Source organism: Phycomyces blakesleeanus (genome assembly GCF_001638985.1).
Source record: "Phycomyces blakesleeanus NRRL 1555(-) unplaced genomic scaffold PHYBLscaffold_37, whole genome shotgun sequence".
NCBI lineage: Eukaryota > Fungi > Mucoromycota > Mucoromycetes > Mucorales > Phycomycetaceae > Phycomyces > Phycomyces blakesleeanus.
In genome coordinates this window covers 70,283-90,380 of record NW_017265167.1, presented here as the reverse complement: position 1 = coordinate 90,380, position 20,098 = coordinate 70,283, and the positions used below count along the sequence as shown (strand labels likewise).

Here is a 20,098-nt window from a genome sequence, read left to right as displayed (position 1 = left end):
AGGATTTGTTTAAATAAGACAGCAAGAGGTTAAATGTTTTCCGTATTTGGAAACAAGTTCATCGCACGTTGTCTTGACAGACCCTGTTTTCTTTGGTTCAATTTGATCTAATTTATTTCTGGGATCATCAAGGATGTAATGATGGGTTGATACACTATTCTAAAACGCGCACAGATAATATTTAATTGATTTATTAAAAAAAAATACATAAATAAATAGAGAAAGGAAAGCTGAGTGACCTATTCGTGGGGGTTTTTTTCTTGGAAAAGCTTTTACTTTCTTGTTACTACACAATATACCAAGTTAAACTGAGCTTTTGGGTGACCATTCACTGTAATTCTATTAATTATCCCCACTAAACCACTAAAGTATTTCAGCAAAAGCTGTGAATTATCTCTAGAACATAAATTTGAGCTTTCAGCAAAGAGTTTATAAAAGAGAAATATTTGATTAAATTCTAAAGGAAAAGTTTATACACAAATTATTCCTCATGCTTCAATATATATATATAATAAAATTCCCACACACACAAAACGAATATACAACTAGCAACTTGTGAAAGCTTGAGTTAAATTCAGTAATGTAATCAGTAAAGTATTCCTTATTTCTTTCCACTAAAAGAGTAAGGTAAAGGTTTCGTTCACCAAGGGGTTTCTTGTAGTAATAGAAGCCTACTTTTATATACATATATGTAAATATGTGTGTATGTATGTATCTATGTATGTATGCATGTATGTAAGCAGTAGATCACATACTTAGGTTATAGACAGGCTCCTTGTGAATTAATATTACTCTTTTTAAAGAAGGCTATTATTTATATAATTCTTCTTTTGAATTTGTGTATTAACTTTAATTATATCAAAAAATAAAAAATGAAATACAATAATCTGTATATATTGTATTATAAAAAAGAAAGCAAAAGTCTTGTACCATATAACTATCAGCAAAAATCCAGTAAATGGTTTGGAAAAATAAAATAAAATATATATATACATTTGTGTGTGTGTGGGTGTGCGTTTGTGTGACTGTGACCAATGGGAGATGCTCTAATCGTCATATATTCCGCAGTCACAATGTCCGTTGCCGCGCCGGACCTCGAGGGCATTATTGGCGAGTCTGTTCGAATCCATTGAGCCTTCTTTCGAAATCATCAAAATGGTACGTAAGCAATGGAATGCGCCCATCCATGATAGACGAATACACGAAAAATAGAGGATGGATTAGATAGGACTTGCTGAAAGAGGGAGATATAGTGTATATATATATATATGTGGATGGATGGAAACCAAAGCAAATCCTCACTCGAATAAAAAAAAAGAAATTAAAAAAAATCAAAAATAAATGAGCACTATATACATTACCATTGGGAAGAAGAAAAACACCTCCCTAGAGAACAATATATAATTTCGACACACAAACATTAACTGAAACAAACCAACTAACAAACAACCAAACCTTCTTCATTTATTTTCTATGTGCTCCTACGTATATTTTTCTTTCTACATCTCTCGACTCTCTCTTCTCCTTTTGTCTATCATCATTTTATTTGTTTCTGTTTCTTTCGGATGATGTGTAACGAAATCACAGGCCGACGCTGCGACTGTCACTATCCGCACTCGCAAGTTCCTCACCAACCGCTTGCTTCAGCGTAAGCAAATGGTCGTCGATGTCATTCATCCCGGCCTTGCCAACGTCTCCAAGGACGAACTCCGTGAAAAGCTCGGCAAGCTCTACAAGGCCGAGAAGGAACGTGTCTCTGTCTTCGGTTTCAAGACCCACTTTGGTGGCGGAAAGACCACTGGTTTCGGTCTCGTTTACGACACCGTCGAGGCTTTGATGAAGTTTGAGCCCAAGTACCGTCTCGCCCGCATTGGCAAGGCTGAGCCCGGAAAGGGTGGCCGCAAGCAGCGCAAGGAAAAGAAGAACCGTGCCAAGAAGGTCCGTGGTACCAAGAAGGCCAAGGCTGCCAACGCTGGCAAGAAGTAAAAAAAATTATATATATATCTTTATCTATATATATATACATCTCTATATTTCTTTATATTCTTCATCCCAACGAATCCAATAAGCCAACAAAAAATATTCAATTTGCAAATATATATAATCCATCATTCAAGATAGGGTGAAATTGTGTGTTAGAGTGGGTGAAGAAGTGTAGCTTTAGATAGAGATGGAAGGACAATTTAAGGCAGAGCATACATATATTTGAATTCTAATTGAAGGTTCAAGTGAGCAGAGGAATTGTATGAGTAGAGTGTACGAGATAGTCTTTTTCTGGGAAAAATCCTATTCAAACACACGCATATTTACAGATGTTAAAAACTAGATATATATGAGTGATTGATGTATGGTTATATGTATGGAGTTCTTGATGTTGGGATTTAAACGTCCAATATATAATCTACGAGATAAGGTGGTGAATTAGGCGAGATGTATAATCAAATGAAGATATGAACCTTTCACTTCTGGCGTAGTAATAGGCAATTGAATATCCAACAGATGTTTCACATTTTACCGGATTACTGGCATATAATGAAAATTAAGCTTATTTTTTCCTCTATTCCTTTGAAACAACACTTACATTATTCAGGAGTTTATCTTGTACATTTAATCTATAGGTTAGGTCTCTGGAAGCCAAAGGTTTACTAAATTAAGGGCTGTAAAGCTTTTATGCTTTATTTTATTTACACATGCCATGACGTTGATATTCTCATCAACTAGTAAAAATCCACAACTTTTGTCGGATGTTATTATTTTATGACTGGGGTTCAAATATAGCTGTTTTTTTATAGGTTCCGATTGTTTCATCAGATAGTACACCATCTATTGCAAGACATAAAACTTATTGAAACACACGTCAATTCGTAAATATCTTTCAAAAGGGACTAGTTGCCTGTCTTTGCTAATTTTACAAGCATCATCAGCTTTTACAGCAGAATCAAACATGGTTTGAGCATCGGACACGTCTTCTGTTAATGACAATTCCTCATTAAGACCGGTGGGAGGAGGTACGTTTAGTAACTATAGTAATAAAGAAGGTTATCACAAGATAGATATCACCACTAATCTTCCCATGATGTATATGCATTATCCTATAATACTTCCTCCGAATATGTGCGGACAAACATTTCTGCTGCATGGTATGCTACTGTACGAAGGAATATGCTCCAAATTCTCCTGATATTGCTGTAGCTGAAGTTCAGGAACAATTCGATTGGAAATAAGTTGACAAAGAACTTATTCGTTGCACCGGTTTTTGGGCTGTGATTACAATAATCTATACCCCACAAATCACTGTCCTTGTGATGAAAAAAAAATATGACAACAGGGCTCTTTACGGTTGAGTTCGTCTTTCATCATACTTCTTTTTCCTTTCTTTCTGGCCTGAAATGTTCTCTCTGCAACTCTGAGTTGGACTGTCTTTATCATTTCCCCCTCTCCTACCCTAACAAGCTTCGGGTGTGGACTATGGTTTTTCAGAATATGTGTCCGCCCAGGTCTGTTTCTGATGTCATATAATTACTCACTCGCACCTGCACTCGTCTCTCTTCTTGTGCCTTAGTTCATATCAATTGGTGCTTTCGTTGGGATGCTATCTTTAATAGCTCCATATTCCTTCCTGACATTGCTGTAGTAAAATCAGTGACTGTTATTTGACAAGAACATGACTATTCTTCTAACCACTTGGGTCATACTTCTTTACTCTCTTACTTTTCCTTTTTCATTCATTTATACATTTTAAAATGCCGCATATTGAGTGTGTTCGCGGTATCAACAAAATGCAAAGACAAATGTATAAATAGAAGGGAAGTAGAGAAGGAAGGAAGGGAGAAAGAGTGTATTTTTCTGTGTATGAATTTTCTTATGTTTAATATTTTGATTATTTCAATGTCCCTTATCCCTTGTTCCTGTCAAAATAACACATACCCACACACACACACACACACACACACACACACACAGACACAAACACAGGCACAAACTCAAGTGTATATATAATTGATTTATTTTTTGAGTCATATTAATGGAAGGGGACGGGAAGTTGTAATATAAAATCTGTATAAAATATATTAGACGTTTTACATATATAATATTTCTATATATTTTTTGTTGGTCACAAAATAAAACTTATTGGAAGAAAGAAACTTTTTTTTAATTTTTAATTTTTTAATTTTTTAATTTTTTTTTACTTTATTCTCTTCTTCTATATATCTTATTTAATAGATAGATAGATAGATATACAAGCCTATATTAATCAATATGTATAAAACCGCCAAATATGCCGCACGAACCTGTGCACCATGGCCTGCCCATTCCATGCGTACCTCTCATGCTGTCGTTGGAGCCAGTTTCCTCATTAGACGTACTCAGAAACCTATTGTTGTCGGTCGTACCTTTAGACAGCTACATTCCGGATTCCCCACCGAATTACGCATCTTGCGTGCTGCCGAACCCGCATTGAAGCCCAAGGCTGCTGCCAAGCCCGAAGAAAAGGCCACCCTGGCCTCCAAGGCTGTCCAGCTCGCCAAAGAGCAAGCTGCTGCTGCCGCTGCTGCCTCAAAGGCCGGCACAGAAGCTGTCAATGTCGCCCCAAAGCCCAAGAAGACTCTGTGGCAGAAAGTCAAAGACGAAGCAGACCACTATTGGCAGGGCACCAAGTTGCTCGGTCTCGAAATCCGTATCTCTTCGAAGTTGCTTAGAAAGTTACTCCGTGGCGGACATTTGACTAGACGTGAAGCTCGTCAAGTAAGAGAAACCCCCCCCCCCCCCCCCCCCCCCCCCCCTCCAGACCTTTTGTTTTATACATATATATATGTGTGTGTGTGCGAGAAAGAGAGAGAGAGAGAGCTTAGAATGCATATAAAGTGACGAGAAATAGAGGGTGGAAGAGGGGAAAGGGGCAGAAGATGAGAATGCGAAAAGGAATATTGAAACAAATAAAAAAGAAGAAATCAATAAAGCAAGCAAGCAATTGACTAATAGTAATCATAAAACACACACATATATATACACTAAAAGAATACTAACAACCAACAAATGTATAGTTCCGTCGTACTGTGGTAGATATTGCACGCGTAATTCCTTTCGCCGTGTTCTTGATTGTACCCTTTATGGAGTTGCTCTTGCCAGTCGCCTTGAAGCTGTTCCCCAACATGCTCCCTAGTACCTTTGAGAGCAAGTCACAAGAAGTAAGAGAATAAAAAAAAACAGTAACAGTAACATAACTAATCAATTGTGTTTCAATTTCTAAAATAAAATAAAATAAAATAATAATAATAATAATAATAATCAGGATGAGAAGAAGCGTCGTCTTCTCAAGGTCAGATTGGAAATGGCTAAATTCTTGCAAGAGACTATTTCCGAGACCGGTCTTGCTGGATCCGATCATGAGAATGCTGCCCAAGAATTTACTGATTTCTTCAGAAAGGTAAAGAGGGGAAATATAGATATAAAGATCACAAAAAGGAGAGAGAGAGAACAGAGCTTCTTGAATATGTAGACATGAATATATGCCTTATATATAAATCTGTATAGATTCGTATGACCGGTGAGCAAGCTTCTACTCAGGATCTTTTGAACGTTGCCAAGCGCTTTGAGGACGAATTGACCCTGGACAACCTGTCAAGACCTCAGTTGGTGTCCATGTGCCGTTACATGAACATCAATGCATTCGGATCAGATAACTTTTTACGATTCCAGATCCGTAATCGTATGAAGCAGATCAAGACCGATGATTTGGTTAGTGAACAATATATATATTGACACGTACTTTATTTATTCTATATATACATATTATTTTAAGCGAATACTAACACACATGTGTGCATTAACATATGTTAGGTTATTCAATCCGAGGGTATCGAAAGTTTGACTCTTCAGGAACTCCAGGCTGCCTGTGCTGCTCGTGGTATTCGTGCAATTGGTACATCTCCCGGTAGACTGAGAGAGGAGATGGCCCAGTGGCTGGATCTTCATCTCGAACACCACGTACCTTCAACCCTCTTGATTCTCTCTCGGGCATTCAGTTACACAGACCGCGGCATGACCACCGAAGAAGCTCTCAAGGCTACCTTCAACAGTTTGCCCGACAACCTTGTCAACGAGGCTGAATTGCAGGTTCTTGAGCTGGTCGGCACCAGCACCAACAAGCAGAAGCTCGAAGTGTTGGAACAGCAGCAGGAGTTGATTGAGGATGAGTCCCAGCAAGAGGAGAAGGAGGCTTTGGCTAAGCGTGAAGCCAAGGAAGCCGAAGAGGCCGAGAAGCTTCGTCTTGAAGAAGAAGAGAAGAAGGCCAAGCAGGCTGATTCTAGAGATCAATTTGTTGAAAAGGTTAGTAAGAGATTAGTGTTTTATTGGGTTTATATTTATTTATTTATTTATTTTTTGCTTGATAGGTTCCTGAACCTGAACAGGTTGAAGAGAAAAAGGACGAGGAATTGACCGAACAACAGAAGCAGGAGCTCCAGGATGCCTTGGACAAACTTCGAACCAAGGTTGATGTATTGGAAGAACGTGCTCAGTTGAACGAGATCAAGGTTCAGCATGAGGACTACAAGGATGTAAGTTTCTTTTCTTTTCTTTGTTTACAAATATGTATATATATATGTGTGTGTGTTAATCAAAAAATATTACTATTAGTTGGTTGAGGAATTGAAGGAGGCCACTAAGCGCGATGCTGATAAGACCACTGCTCGTCTTGGCAAGCGTCTTGAGAAGATGTTGAATGAGATTGACAAGGATCTTGACAATATGGAGAAGGAGCAGGTTAAACAGGAAACACCTGTTGAGAAAGAAAAATAAAAAATTAAAATAGAAAATAGAAAATAAAGAAATATAAGTAAATAAAATAATAATAATAATATCCCCCACACCCACTAGCATTAGTAAACAAAATTCATACACCCCCTTTCTCCTGCAAAACACTTTCGTTATTTCTTCTTCTATTACATACTATAAAGCACAAACAACCCAGTATATTTAAATGTATAAGATAATTTTGGATCATGAATAAAATATAATAAAGAGTATTTGAGTCATTAAGTCAAACCAGAATGTATACAATTGTATATATACTTTTAAAAGTCATAGACAAAGTCAAGGCCAATAACTCGATAATTCTTTTATATCAAGAATGTTGATTTAAAGAAAGAATCTTATAGAAAATAAGATATATAAGGATATGAACATCTTTGGATCTCTTTCTTTCTTCTCTCTTTGAATAAATAGAATATTTAAAGAGTCTTAATGTTTATCATTAAGATTATTACTATCAAACTAGATTGGTTCTTGACTAGAGTAGGAGATTTTACTTAGATCTGCATGTATCAAGTAGACAGATTCATATATACAAACGCCATGTGCAATAGAATCTAAAGTAATAGAATGCAATGCAATGCAATGTAATGGAAGTGCCACCGGGAAACTCTTGGTAAGGTCCCAGTATCTCGTTTTGTCTGAAAAATAAATAAATAAATACCCTTTCCAGAATCAGCCGAGTCTAGTCGTACAATAGCCTGACAAACACTGCCTCCGATTTTACAACAGCAGTAACAACACCCATAAATAATAAAGAAAAATTGGCATCCTTTCACCTTTCCCACACTACAATTGGACCAGCCGGATCATTCAATTGACCCCCTTTTTCTTTGGAAAACCAATTAACGGTATATCAGACATATTTAAAGGTTATTTTCAGTGTGTAGTTCTATAGTAGAGTCAAAAAGTTAGAGTTAGGATCAGGATCAGGATCCGGATCAGGATTAGAGCTAGAACTATACATCAGCCGAGAAACACCAATGATTCTAGACAACTGAGGGAGTGGCTGAATGAATCAGACTCATGTCAAAGGCTATTCCTGGGTAGAATAGACTTGTACTACATTTGAGCTGAGAAGCAAAAAAAAAATTAGCACAAAAAGGAGAAGAGGGAAGGAATGATTTGTGTGTATAAAAAGAGAGAGAGAGAAAGGTCTCGGTTTAAAGAGTTAATTCACCAATTAAATATATTTATATTTATATTTATATTTATATTTATATATATCTTATATATATCTTATATTCCTGATTCCAATATTCCTTTTTTATTTTTATTTTTATTTTCATTATCATTTCTTACCTTCACACCTCTTTCGTTCATTTTATTCGCTCACTTGTTCGTTCGCTAGTTCGTTCGCTCCCTTCCTTCTCTGGACCTCTTCCTCACACTCCCTCACCCTTACGCCTACATACAACCTATAAACACACAGGCAAGCCGGCTTGCTTGATTTGTTACTTTACTTTATTTTATATTACCACTATTACTATACATATATTCAATGGTTTCCATGGAAAAGATTGTAAGCAAATAAATACAATACAATACAATACAATACAATAAAAGCATCAAAGTCTTTCTTCTTCTTCTTCTTCATTTTTCTTTCTATTGACTCTATACATACATACATACATATATATATATATATATATATATATATATATATATATATATATCATATGTTCATTTGTTCGTTCGTTGGCCTTGTTCAGCTAATATTTTTCAATAGATCACTCGAGTAACGGAGACTCGGTGGTCGAAACTGTACATTAGCACTGCCTCACTACAATGCATCATCATCATCGTCCTTCAATCTGTAATCTGTTACCAAAACTCAACCCAGACTAGTTTTCTTCCGGAATCGAATCACACCAAGACAAAAGAGATGACCATAGCAGTAGCCGCATTCGATCGGCTCAGTCGTATCAAGTGGGAAAACGTGTCATTTATTGGTTTCCAGCTTTGGTTTGTGGGCATGGCTTTTGATGCTGTGAGTTTAATTTAAATACTTATTAAATAGATCTAAATAAATAAATGAATAAATTTTATATTAATTACTACTTTTCTTTACTATTCATATTCACTATAGACTGTGTACCAAAATACGGCAGAAATTCTAGCTCTGGCTATTCTCAATGTTCTCTGCGCCGTACTTGGTGCCCTTGAGGTCGTGGACGGCTACAAGTGGATGAGATTACTTGCCGAGACTTCATTTTCTACCATCCCACTCTCTATTGCACGAGATATCGAAATTGCACTATCAATTGTGATCATGCTGTTTGCCTGTGCAATGTGTTATCTCAGTTTTGCGATGTCTAGGCAATTTGGTTGGAATATTTACAAGAAGATTGGTGCTGATATTCAGATTCAACGCAAGTATCTTACCTAAAAAAGAGAGAAGGCGAATATTCAGTTGATTCAATGTTCTTTTTAATATTATAACTGATAATTGGATGATATGATCTACGAATATGTGTATATATATACGTGTTTTATTCATATAATTATTTATTCTTTCTTTAAATAGGAATGTACCGGATGTTTCAATTCTTTGTCTTGTCCCTCAAGATCGATATCTTTACCCAATTTATGGTATCCGTCTTTTACCTCATTCAATTTGCGGCCAACAAGGGTCAGACCTGGGAAATGATCATCCAGATTGTGGTGACAGTTCTGATGCTTCCGATGTTTTACTTTGCTCGTACAGCAGTAAGTTGATTTATGTAGATTTGAATTTATTTAATTATTTAATTAATCTCTTGTTGTGTTTGTTGTAATAGGGAAGTACAGAGAGCAAGTTGAGAATGTCAATTTTTATTGCGTTTGAGACTATTGTCCTTATGCACTATGCCTTGATCTTACAACAGGCGATTGAGGCTGACAATGGCTGGTACACATGGATCAGTTTAGGTGATTTTTCTTCTTTTCTTTCTTATTATTTCTGTAAATTTTTAATTGAAATACTTTTTTCTTTATTTATTTATTCACTAACAAAAATGTATATGTATATAGTATGTCTTGGCAGTGCTCTTGACATTGTTACTGTTGCACTTGGTATTGTCTGTATGACCAACTTTAACAAGGGTCTCAAGCCTCATGTTCAACGTGGCCAGAAGAACAAGATGATGTACGATGTAGAACTAAACAAGGACTTTTCAAAGACACCATGGCAAATCGATGATGATTGAATAAATAAATATATATATAGATATAAATTTTTAGTACTTTTTTTTTTAAAAATCATTTTCATACAAGCACACACACACACACACACATATATATATATATAATATAAATATATGAAATATAAAATATATATATTTTTTGTATTATTACACACAGACACACGTACGCACATAGCAGATATATAAAATAGTTGATGATACTTGACATGTTCGGAACAAAAAGTTTCCCTCAACCGGGTTTTGTTCCGAATGTGTCAATTGAAAAGTTTGTATCAAGAATAATATGAAAAATATGATACAATAAAAAAATAAAAAAATAAAAAATGTTAGAGGGGGAGTTCAACAGCCATTTCTTTTTCTTTTTTTAAAAAAAAACTGTGTTTAAATAAAGGATATTATTGGCTCTAAATTAGTCTAAAAGCATTAAAATGCTTTTCACGATATCGGAACTTTAACGTAGGTGTCTATGATTGGGCCATATTTAAAACAAAGATATCTAAATAAATCTTGAGAATCTTGAAAGAATATTGAAATCCCCTATAAATATTATTCTTTTATTATTATTATTTAGTATTGTAGATGGTATGTGTGTGTGTGTGTGTGCGTATACTCGTAACATTGTTTATTTTCTCTACTACCAAAATTATTATTACTATTACTATTATTATTTATCTCTTTATCTCTTTCTTTCTCTCTCTGCTTTTTTTTTTAAAAAAAACTTTTACGGTATATAAAAAAAAGGATAAAGAAGTTGTAAAAATATAATAGAAAATAGAGAGAGAAAGAAAGAGATAAAGATTAGCCTCTCTATGTGGACAAGGCAAATAATAACATTAACAATGATAATAATGATAGTAATTGGTAAGTAGTAGTAATGACAATAATAATAGTAATAATAGTAATAATAATAGTAGTAGTAAAGACTTGACTTATTTGGTTTGCTTTGATATGTGAGTGTTTTTTTTTAAGATAAAAAAAAGAAAGGGAATTTGAGGGGTGTTAAGAAAAAAGGTACGAAATATAAAAAGAAAAAGAAGGGGAAGTTTAAGAGAGGGAGAGAGGATAGGTAGGTAGGTAGATAGACAGATAGACAGACAGACAGAGAGAGAGAGAGGACTCGGTATAAAGAAGTCTAGAATTGGAATTAAGCAAAGGCAGGGACAGATCTATAAAAGCAAAAACAAAACGAGATTTCTTATTAGAATCCTTGTTACATTACATACAGCCTTTCTTCTTCTATTCTTATCATTTGTCTTCCCCCTTTTTTTTGGTTTTACAAAAAGAAGGAAACCAGATAAATGTGTGTGTTGTGTGTAGTGAGGTATTTTAGTTTGTTTCTATGTGTTCTGCATTTTCATCACGGCAGTTTAAACAATGCAGTACAATAAACTATACGCACACAGACACACAGACACACACAGAGAAAGACATACAGACAAACGCATTTCGTTCTTCTTGTTGTTGTTGTTGAAATGATATTATGATTATGGTTATGATTATTACCTAGCTGAGCCTGCGGCGGGGCTTACACCGGCATTTGTAGAGGGTGTGGCAGGCGAGCTCATGGGGGTGGGGGAAGAGGGTTGTGCAGATCCCTTGATGGCCAACAGCTGCTTGGTGCGGAAGGCTTCGTAGTGGATATGGGCAGTGGTCTCGATAAGGTCCTGGAGGTGGGTTCTGGTTAAGAAGTTGCGGAGATGGACAAACTCGCAATGGGTCTCATCCTCGACTAGATTATCCAAAAATATCATTATTACACACGCACAAGAAATGTATATATATACATTATATTTATAACTGATGTGTGATTTGTACACATCTAATTATATAGAGTTCTTTCTTTCTTTTTTTAGCTTACCATTAATGACACCCCAGCGTGTCTTTCTACCTCGGACAGCCTTGCCATCGATCACGACATTACGCTCGGAGCCGACGATAGCAAAGGGAATCAACTCCTGAAAAAAGCAAAAAAAAAAAAACAAAAGCAAGTAATCATTAGAAATTGTTTTTTTTAATAAGAAAAAGTGCTCTTTGTAATTTATAATAATGATCAATTCATTAGTACTATCGACTTACTCTGATGCTCTCGTTCAAGGCCTGTTCCTGTTCTTCATCCTCGTGGCTCTCATAAGGATAGAGGTTGATGTTGTGGAAAGCAAGTTCAGCCTTAATCTATTTTATTTTATTTTATTTTTTGTAAAAAGGAAAACCAACCACGAGTTTAGTGTCCAGAGTTTATAAAGTTTTTTTTTTCTTTCCTTTTTTAAGAAATATATACATGTGTTATCTGGTTCTATTATATAATCCTAAAAAATAAATAAAGTTAACCTACTCTTTGGCGGAAAGCCTCACGTTCTTCCAAGGTGAGCGAATCAGACTTTGCAATGACAGGCACAATGTTGACTACCTCAGACAACTTCTTGAGCACAACAATGTCAATTGGCTTGAGAGAGTGGCCAGAAGGGGTAATGAAGAACAAGCAGCAGTGGATTCTGCTGTCCTGAATGTATCTCTCGCGCTGGGCAGTCAATTCCTTGCGAAGATAAGCAGAGTGCTGGTCCTTGATGTATTTAATGATAGGTTCCCAGCTACACAAAAAAGATCGCAGATACACAGAGAAAGAGGTTTGGATTTAGATTATTCTTTGATGTGCTGGAATCTTTTGGATTTTCTTTTCTTTTCTTTCTCTTGTTACTTACCAGTTCTCGTTGTTAACTTGGTCACCATAACCAGGGGTATCGACAATGTTCAATCTAAGGCGGACACCGTTCTCCTCAATCACTGCAGTTCGTTGACAATTAGTATACAGTGATATAACAAAAATACAGTACATTATAACATAGCATAACATGACATAGCATGGCATGACATGACATGACATGATATAGTACAGTACAACATAACGCAGCACAATGCAGCACACCAAAGCACAGCACAGCATAGTACAGTACAGCATGGCATGGCACAACATTGCATAGTAACAACAATATAAACAGAAGCTTCCGACTTACAGTGAGAAACAGCTTCAATCTCAGTGGTCTGGCGAGGAGGTTCGTCTGCGTTGAGACGTCCCTTGCTCTCGATAAGATGGGATGCAAAGATGGTGTTGACAAGTGTGGATTTACCAAGACCAGTTTGACCTTTTTGATTTTTGGTTTTTGTTTTTTTTAAAAAAAAAAAGATTATTATTATTATTATTATTAGATATCAAATATAAAAATGTCATGTCAATAAATATATTAATGATATCTATTTAATTTAATTTAATGCAATTCAATTTAATTTATAAATTATTTCTTACCAACAACCATAACATTGAATTGGAATCCTCTCTTAAGAGACTTCTTTTCGATTTGCTGGGTGATGGTGTCGAAACCAACATAAGCATTCAAGATGGTCTACAGAAATTACATGTACATCAAAAAAAATTGTCAAAAAAAAAAGTCATCTGAATCATCAAATGGGCAATATTGAAGATGATGGTAGCTTATAATGTACACATTAAGAGTTTTGTTAATTACCTGCTTGTTTTCAGCAGTGTTCTCAGAGTTAGTCATTGTGAAAGGAAAGACGGATTAGGAATATAAGAAGAAGAAGAAGAAGAAGAAGAAGAAGAGCAGAAAGAGAGAAAGAGAAAGAGGTTGATGATGAAGATGAGAGGAGGAAAGGAGGATGAAAAATAATAATAATAATAAAATAAAATATATATAAAAATAATAATAATAGTAAAATAAAAAATAAATAAAAATATTTATTAGAAGGGCTAAAAATATTATATACATTTATACATGTATATTATTTCAAGGGACAACGGGAAACTTACCCACACGCTTACACTTGCACATACACACACTTGTACTTACACATACATACATACATACATACATACATACATACATAGATACATATATATACATACAGATACACAACGAGATATATATATTTTATGTATATATATAAAGAAAAGAAGAAGAAAAGAAAAATAAATCACTGCACACAAAGAAACTCAAAAGGAAAGTACTACACGTGAAATAGAGCCATTTTGTATGTACAAATTTGTGTGTGTGTGTGTGTGTAGTGTGTGTGTGCAAGTGCAAGTGCAAGTGCAAGTGCAAGTGCAAGTGCAAGTATATAGTGCAAGTGTATAGTGTGTGGTGTGTGTACATATAACCTATACATAGTAGGTATATGTATATATGTATTATTATTATTATTTATATTTATATATATATATAATATTTATTGTGTTTAGTGTCAGTGCACTTATTTTATGCTAGTTTTTAGAAACCTACCAACACACACATACACACATACACACATACACACACATTTATACACAGGCATACAATGCAGCTCTGCTTAGCTGATCCTTCTGCAGATCCACCTTGTCCTTCTAATCGTTCATGTGATTCAGTAGAGACCAGGACAACTGATCTGACAATGCCCTCCATTAGCCCAGAACAACCACCTATCGAACCAATTAACAATTATCCTCAACGAGAACTTGCCATCAAGCGACATTATGATCAGGGAACCAGACCAGATCTAGTCGCAGAGATGGAGAAGTGGTACTCAATGACAGACAGGTAAAGAAAATGTATATATATGTATGTATGTATGTATGTATGTATATTAAGTAATAACTTTTTTTTATGATTATGATTATCTTTATTTTTATCTTAAAACCTATGCATTGTACATCCTTGTTTGTGCTTTAATATGATCAATATTGCTGTATTATATTTCTCTTTATATGTATATGTGTATATCATGTAGATATGGATTTCTTCAAGATACTCCAATCACTGACAGGCAAGTACATCAAAACAATACAACAACAATATATATACATATATATATATATATATATAAGAAAAAGGATGTAGAAATGTTGTGCATCATTATTATTATTATTCAATAATAATACTAATAAAGTCAGAGGCAAAAAGAAGTCGAACGGGCAACCAAATGGGCTGCCATGGCCAAACACAGGGTGCTGCACAAAGAAGATGTTCACTATTTCCCTGTGACCAAAAAGGTACATATTCCACATGTAGCCATATAACCATTTAACTATAGAGCTATATAGAAAGAGAATAGTAAGGATTTGGGGTTCAAAGCAATCAATTGAGCTAATTTATCCTTTTTATATATATATATATATATTGATCTTCAAGTTTATTCAAAGAGTCTACAAGGGAATTCCTGATTGTTGGAGGAGAGATGCCTGGTAAAAGAGTAACATACAAAGATGTATCTTGAGTAAAACCAACATTAATTTATATATATATATATATATATATAATATTTAAAGGTACTTTCTATGCACTGATCAACTACAAACAGCTGCCCATGATGATAAGCTTCGAATAACGTATGCGGTGAGTATCACTATAGCACTACAGTACTACAGTACTACAGTACTACAGTCCATAAAGTCTACACAGTTCTATATGTCTTTGTATTATTACTTTTAGAATTCTAACTAACTAACTAACTAACTAACTAACTAACCCCTCGCTCTATCCCTCTTATCCCTCTTCTTTCTTCTATAATCTACCTTTATTCCCTTGTCCCCCTCCCCTTGTTCTTCCCCTCTTTTTGTTGTTGTTTTTGTTTTGTTTCTTGCTGTCGTAAAAAAAAATCCCCTTTTCTACCAAAAAAAAAAGGAGTTACTTTTAAAACACGAGTCAGATCATGACCACCAGATTGATCTAGATATTCCACGCACTACAGGAGATCACATAATGTTTAAGCAACGTTATGGAACAGGGTAAATAACAATAATAGTAATAACAGTTAGAAAGAAAGAAAGTGATAATAGTAGATCAATAATGTCCTAACCATTAAGTATAAACTATATACATAGTCAAAAGTCTCTGTTTAATGTCCTGAGAGCATTTTCACTATATGACACCGAAGTTGGTTATTGTCAGGGGATGACCAATATTGCAGCTACAATCTTAATGTACTTTGAAGAAGAAGTAGGCTATTTCACTTTACTTTATTTTGAATGACAAAAAAAAAGATAAGAAATAAGCATCAATTGATCGACTGACTGATTGACTGACTGATTTATTTATTTTATATCCTAAATATATATATATATATACCCATAGAAAGCCTTTATTGTCCTGGTTCATATGTTCCTACGGGACAACCTTCATGATCTTTACATTCCAGGGTTTCCTATCCTAATGGAGAGTTTCTTTATCCAGGAAAAGCTATTACAACAGTACCTCCCCAAACTATTTAACCATTTGGTGAGTAAAAATATAAAAGTGAAAATAACTCTAATGAGCTAGTATTGGTATTATGTATACTACAACAGTTCAACTCACATTTATTATATATTTATATACCCAAGAATGAGATTGGTCTCACAAGCGATATATATTCTACTCGTTGGTACATTACACTCTTTACAGGTGGAGTGGTAAGATATCACACTCTTTTGCGTATATGGGATATATACTTTTTGAATGGGTTTGATATTCTCTACGTTGTTGCCCTGGTATTACTCAAGACCTTTCAAGGTAAGATATTTCATACATCTATATAATCTTATCTCTCTCTCTCTATTTATATATAATTTCTCATTTTACATTACTGTTACTACTGCTTTTATTGTCTAAATGTCTATCTTCAATACATTTATTTATTAATTATATCCATAAACAAACCAAAATAATAACAATAAATGAAACCTTCAAAACAACAACAAAATGATAATGTTATGTATAGAACGCCTTTTAAAAGGAGATCTAGAGCTGTGCATGGAACTACTTGGTTCTGTCATGACCGTCGATGATGATGATCAATTTATTGCCACAGTAAGACGACTCCACGACAAGATACAATACCGTGGACTACTGGAAACCATTAGGAATCAATACAAATCTAATAGCATCAACAATAACAATAACATTTAATTAATTAATTAACTATATAATATAATATACATACATACATACATACATAAAGAAGAAGAAGAAGAAGAAGTAAATTATCATATATACTACTTGTTTATTTATTTTTGTTTAAATTCAATATCAATTGAAAAATCAGCATCAAATTCATGGCACATGGTATCTTTGGATGCCTTGTCAATTGACTGTTTTTTAAGATGGACAATCATATTGTTTGTTGGAACAAATGCTGTGTGTAGCCAAAAGTGACAGATTGGAGTTTCCTATAATATAAAGCATATAAATATATAGCTTTTTTTTTATTTTTTTTTACCTTGAAGCCAAATAGACCTTGGCGATAAAATACAACTTTAAAGTCACCGCTAAAAGAGAGTATCCCCAGTGTATTGATTATGATCCTGTCAAAAGTACGATCAATTGTACACTAAAACACAATATATTAACAACAATACAAAAATTATGTTTAAAGTTGTACTTGCATTTGTTCTACTTTGGTTGTATATCTCTTTGCCGCTGTGGTATATACTAAATCCGACATAATCTTGGGGTATGTACAAGCGTATTGATGAGCGCATTAGTGATCATTAGTATCTAATATGTAAAAAAATAAAATAAAAAATTATACCATTGTAGCGATAAGGACGAGGAATCGTGTTGATTGTCAAGCTAACAATCGAAAGCTCTCTAACGTCTGAGAACAATGGGGTCTTTAACATTTGATCAAAGTAGTGAATATATCGCAATTGACTTGGCATAGTAATTCCCTGTTGTTTTGCATATATATATATATATTAATATCATCATTATTATTATTATATACGTTTCATACCTTTCCGTCCAAGGTTCGCTTTGCAGCATAGATTTCTATTGCTTGATCGGCATCTTTGGCATCCTCGAGATAAATCAACAATGCTGCTATCATGGTTCCAGTTCGGCCCTTGCCAGCCTTACAATGTACCACAACCACATTATCTGGATCCTGTTCAAGCCACTCTGAAGCTTCTTTACAAAACTTGAGCAGAAGATCAAAGGGTGGTGATTGGTGATCATCAAAGGGGTAGTTTGCCACTATGTATATTATGATTACTATTACTATTACTTTTATACATACAAAATAATTTATTTCTTTTCTTGTATCCACTACATACTACACACTACATGTTATACACTAACCTGGTGCATTGAATTTTTCATTGTCGTACAACTTTTCTGATCGCCTTTTTTTTTTATAAGAAAAGAAATGTGGTTTATATATAATAATTTTATTAGATTCAAACGAAACAAAACATAATAAATTATTGCTCACAGATTAAACACCTTGTAGTGTCCTGAGTGTCGACTGTCCAAGAATCTACATTTATTGTTTATCAATATATACATATACATATATACGTGTGTGTGTTGCTGTTTAATTTGAAAGAAAGAAAAAGATTGTACCTCTTGACATCACAAAGTGCATTACGGAAAAGACTTTCGAATCCCTCTGATGGGAACCCCATTGCAATTATTCTCAAGGTAATGTCTAATTAGCCAATAATTTTTTCAAGTATACAAGTATAAGCAATCATACATACATACATACATACATATATAGATATATATATAGATAAGTATATGTGTATAGATAACTTTGTAACAGCAGGTTTAATATGTATATATATATATATATATATATAAATACATACAGTATCAAGATAATATGCTATCATTATTGATGTATTTCTCTCTTATTTCTTGAAAATAAAAATTGTCTATTGGTTGATTGATACTAATGCTAATACCAAGAATAAGAATAAGAATAAGAATAAGAATAGGAATAGGAATATTTACAGCTCAAGTCGAGGTTGGTGCTCGAGCTATCGTCAATCAATCGACTTCGGTTCTCTGACACCCAGGTACGTAATTTGTTAATCATGATATTAAGTTTTGATGAACAAAGCATTCTTTCTCTCTCTCCTTTCTTATCTATCACTCTCTCTCTCTCTCTCTTTTAATAAATAAAAATAATAGAAAAAAGTATGAATAATTACTGTGATATTTTATATTTATATTTAAATTTAAATTTAAATAGACAATGCACAATTATCGCACAATGCACAATAAGCACAAAGGGAATGTATAATCCAAATATATAAATCTAAATAAATTTTCACACACATAGCGCATACATGATGTATAACCTATACTTCTTTCACAAATTATTCGACTAAATGCTTAGAATTTTGTAATACAAAACATACAAATTAGTGACGGGTTATTATGTCAAATAAATAAAGAATCAAAAAGTCTATTCACTGAATTGTTTCAAAATATAATACTGTCTGTATAATATAAAAGGAGTTTCAATAAAAGGAGTAATTAACACTCATATCTATGTATGTATGTCTTTATTAAAAAGAGAAGAAAAAAAAAAAAGTTGATTCCTTCAAAAGCAAGTAAAGCTAGAAAAGGTGGAACAACTGCAAGAACAATTAGCAGTTCAACCTTGGAGCTCTACTTGGCCGCAATCACCGACCTTTGGACTCAATAATGCATAACTTGTTGACTACTACTTTGGCAAAACGTCTGTCTCATTTTCTCCTTTTGCGTGGGCAGTCAGTACGAATGGCCGAGCTACCGGATTTGCAAACTGTAGACCTTCAGAGTGAAGGTCCTTCTCCTTGGCCCGCGCTTGTTTTTATTATGAGACAAGGAAAAACAAACCAGCATGACCGATTGGAAGTGAGCGGTTGTCTCCGTAACAAGCTCGTTGAGATCTGCCCAGTCATGATGCTTGCTACATACTTCTTCCAGCGCTTCCATGTGGAAAACGAGCCGTTCCCTGTGTTTACCGAGTCAAAAGACTGGTTTGATATCAAGGTTCTTAAGTCAGGAACCGATCGAACCAAAGAATAGAGCTACTCTGCACATAATGAGGCCTTCAAGAAAGGGCTTGCTTTCTGCAAGATCCGCTCGTCCAAGGTGACCCACATTGCTAGAGGTGCTGGTGCCAGAATGGCCGATTTAGATGGTGTTGATGAGGCCCAGATTCGACGTTTAGGCCGATGGAACAACTCAACGATGAACGGTGCTTACCTGAATGGTTTACCGCGTGAGGTAATGCGAAAGATGGCCGGCTTTCCGGAAAGTGCAGGGCACTTTTTCTTGTCAAGGGCCATGAAGGAACCCCCT

At 34.6% G+C, this 20,098-nt stretch overlaps 7 protein-coding genes across 7 annotated transcripts; 4 read left to right on the top strand and 3 right to left on the bottom strand.

Annotated features, from left to right (window-relative positions):
• Positions 1-1,138: 1,138 nt before the first annotated feature.
• Positions 1,139-2,119, top strand: PHYBLDRAFT_128586 (hypothetical protein). Its single transcript, XM_018429225.1, has 2 exons — positions 1,139-1,158; positions 1,588-2,119. Exons 1-2 carry the CDS (start codon positions 1,156-1,158, stop codon positions 1,984-1,986), a joined length of 402 nt encoding a protein of 133 aa, XP_018284305.1. The 5' UTR covers positions 1,139-1,155; the 3' UTR covers positions 1,987-2,119.
• Positions 2,120-2,755: 636 nt separating this feature from the next.
• PHYBLDRAFT_175318 (hypothetical protein) lies at positions 2,756-3,729 on the bottom strand (the record flags this gene model as incomplete). Its single annotated transcript, XM_018437468.1, has 4 exons — positions 2,756-2,823; positions 2,913-3,021; positions 3,102-3,299; positions 3,712-3,729. 4 exons carry the CDS (start codon positions 3,727-3,729, stop codon positions 2,756-2,758), a joined length of 393 nt encoding a protein of 130 aa, XP_018284304.1.
• A 4,585-nt stretch (positions 3,730-8,314) lies between these two features.
• On the top strand, positions 8,315-9,202 carry PHYBLDRAFT_175316 (hypothetical protein; the record flags this gene model as incomplete). Its single annotated transcript, XM_018437467.1, has 3 exons — positions 8,315-8,335; positions 8,543-8,803; positions 8,903-9,202. 3 exons carry the CDS (start codon positions 8,315-8,317, stop codon positions 9,200-9,202), a joined length of 582 nt encoding a protein of 193 aa, XP_018284303.1.
• Positions 9,203-9,342: 140 nt separating this feature from the next.
• Positions 9,343-10,001, top strand: PHYBLDRAFT_175315 (hypothetical protein; the record flags this gene model as incomplete). Its single annotated transcript, XM_018437466.1, has 3 exons — positions 9,343-9,522; positions 9,594-9,723; positions 9,826-10,001. The coding sequence occupies 3 exons, from the start codon at positions 9,343-9,345 to the stop codon at positions 9,999-10,001; spliced, it is 486 nt and encodes a 161-aa protein (XP_018284302.1).
• A 1,496-nt stretch (positions 10,002-11,497) lies between these two features.
• PHYBLDRAFT_152587 (hypothetical protein) lies at positions 11,498-13,555 on the bottom strand (the record flags this gene model as incomplete). Its single annotated transcript, XM_018432956.1, has 8 exons — positions 11,498-11,727; positions 11,857-11,953; positions 12,075-12,170; positions 12,331-12,586; positions 12,698-12,779; positions 13,010-13,138; positions 13,300-13,396; positions 13,520-13,555. 8 exons carry the CDS (start codon positions 13,553-13,555, stop codon positions 11,498-11,500), a joined length of 1,023 nt encoding a protein of 340 aa, XP_018284301.1.
• A 790-nt stretch (positions 13,556-14,345) lies between these two features.
• Positions 14,346-16,930, top strand: PHYBLDRAFT_71157 (hypothetical protein; the record flags this gene model as incomplete). The annotated part of the gene is made up of 10 exons (XM_018442416.1): positions 14,346-14,584; positions 14,775-14,814; positions 14,938-15,036; positions 15,176-15,228; positions 15,313-15,379; positions 15,668-15,771; positions 15,868-15,982; positions 16,118-16,261; positions 16,366-16,534; positions 16,743-16,930. 10 exons carry the CDS (start codon positions 14,346-14,348, stop codon positions 16,928-16,930), a joined length of 1,218 nt encoding a protein of 405 aa, XP_018284300.1.
• Positions 16,931-17,028: 98 nt separating this feature from the next.
• Positions 17,029-18,842, bottom strand: PHYBLDRAFT_152585 (hypothetical protein; the record flags this gene model as incomplete). Its single annotated transcript, XM_018432955.1, has 9 exons — positions 17,029-17,190; positions 17,241-17,351; positions 17,418-17,452; positions 17,553-17,691; positions 17,757-17,995; positions 18,101-18,144; positions 18,234-18,278; positions 18,365-18,449; positions 18,758-18,842. 9 exons carry the CDS (start codon positions 18,840-18,842, stop codon positions 17,029-17,031), a joined length of 945 nt encoding a protein of 314 aa, XP_018284299.1.
• Between the last annotated feature and the right edge of the window lie 1,256 nt (positions 18,843-20,098).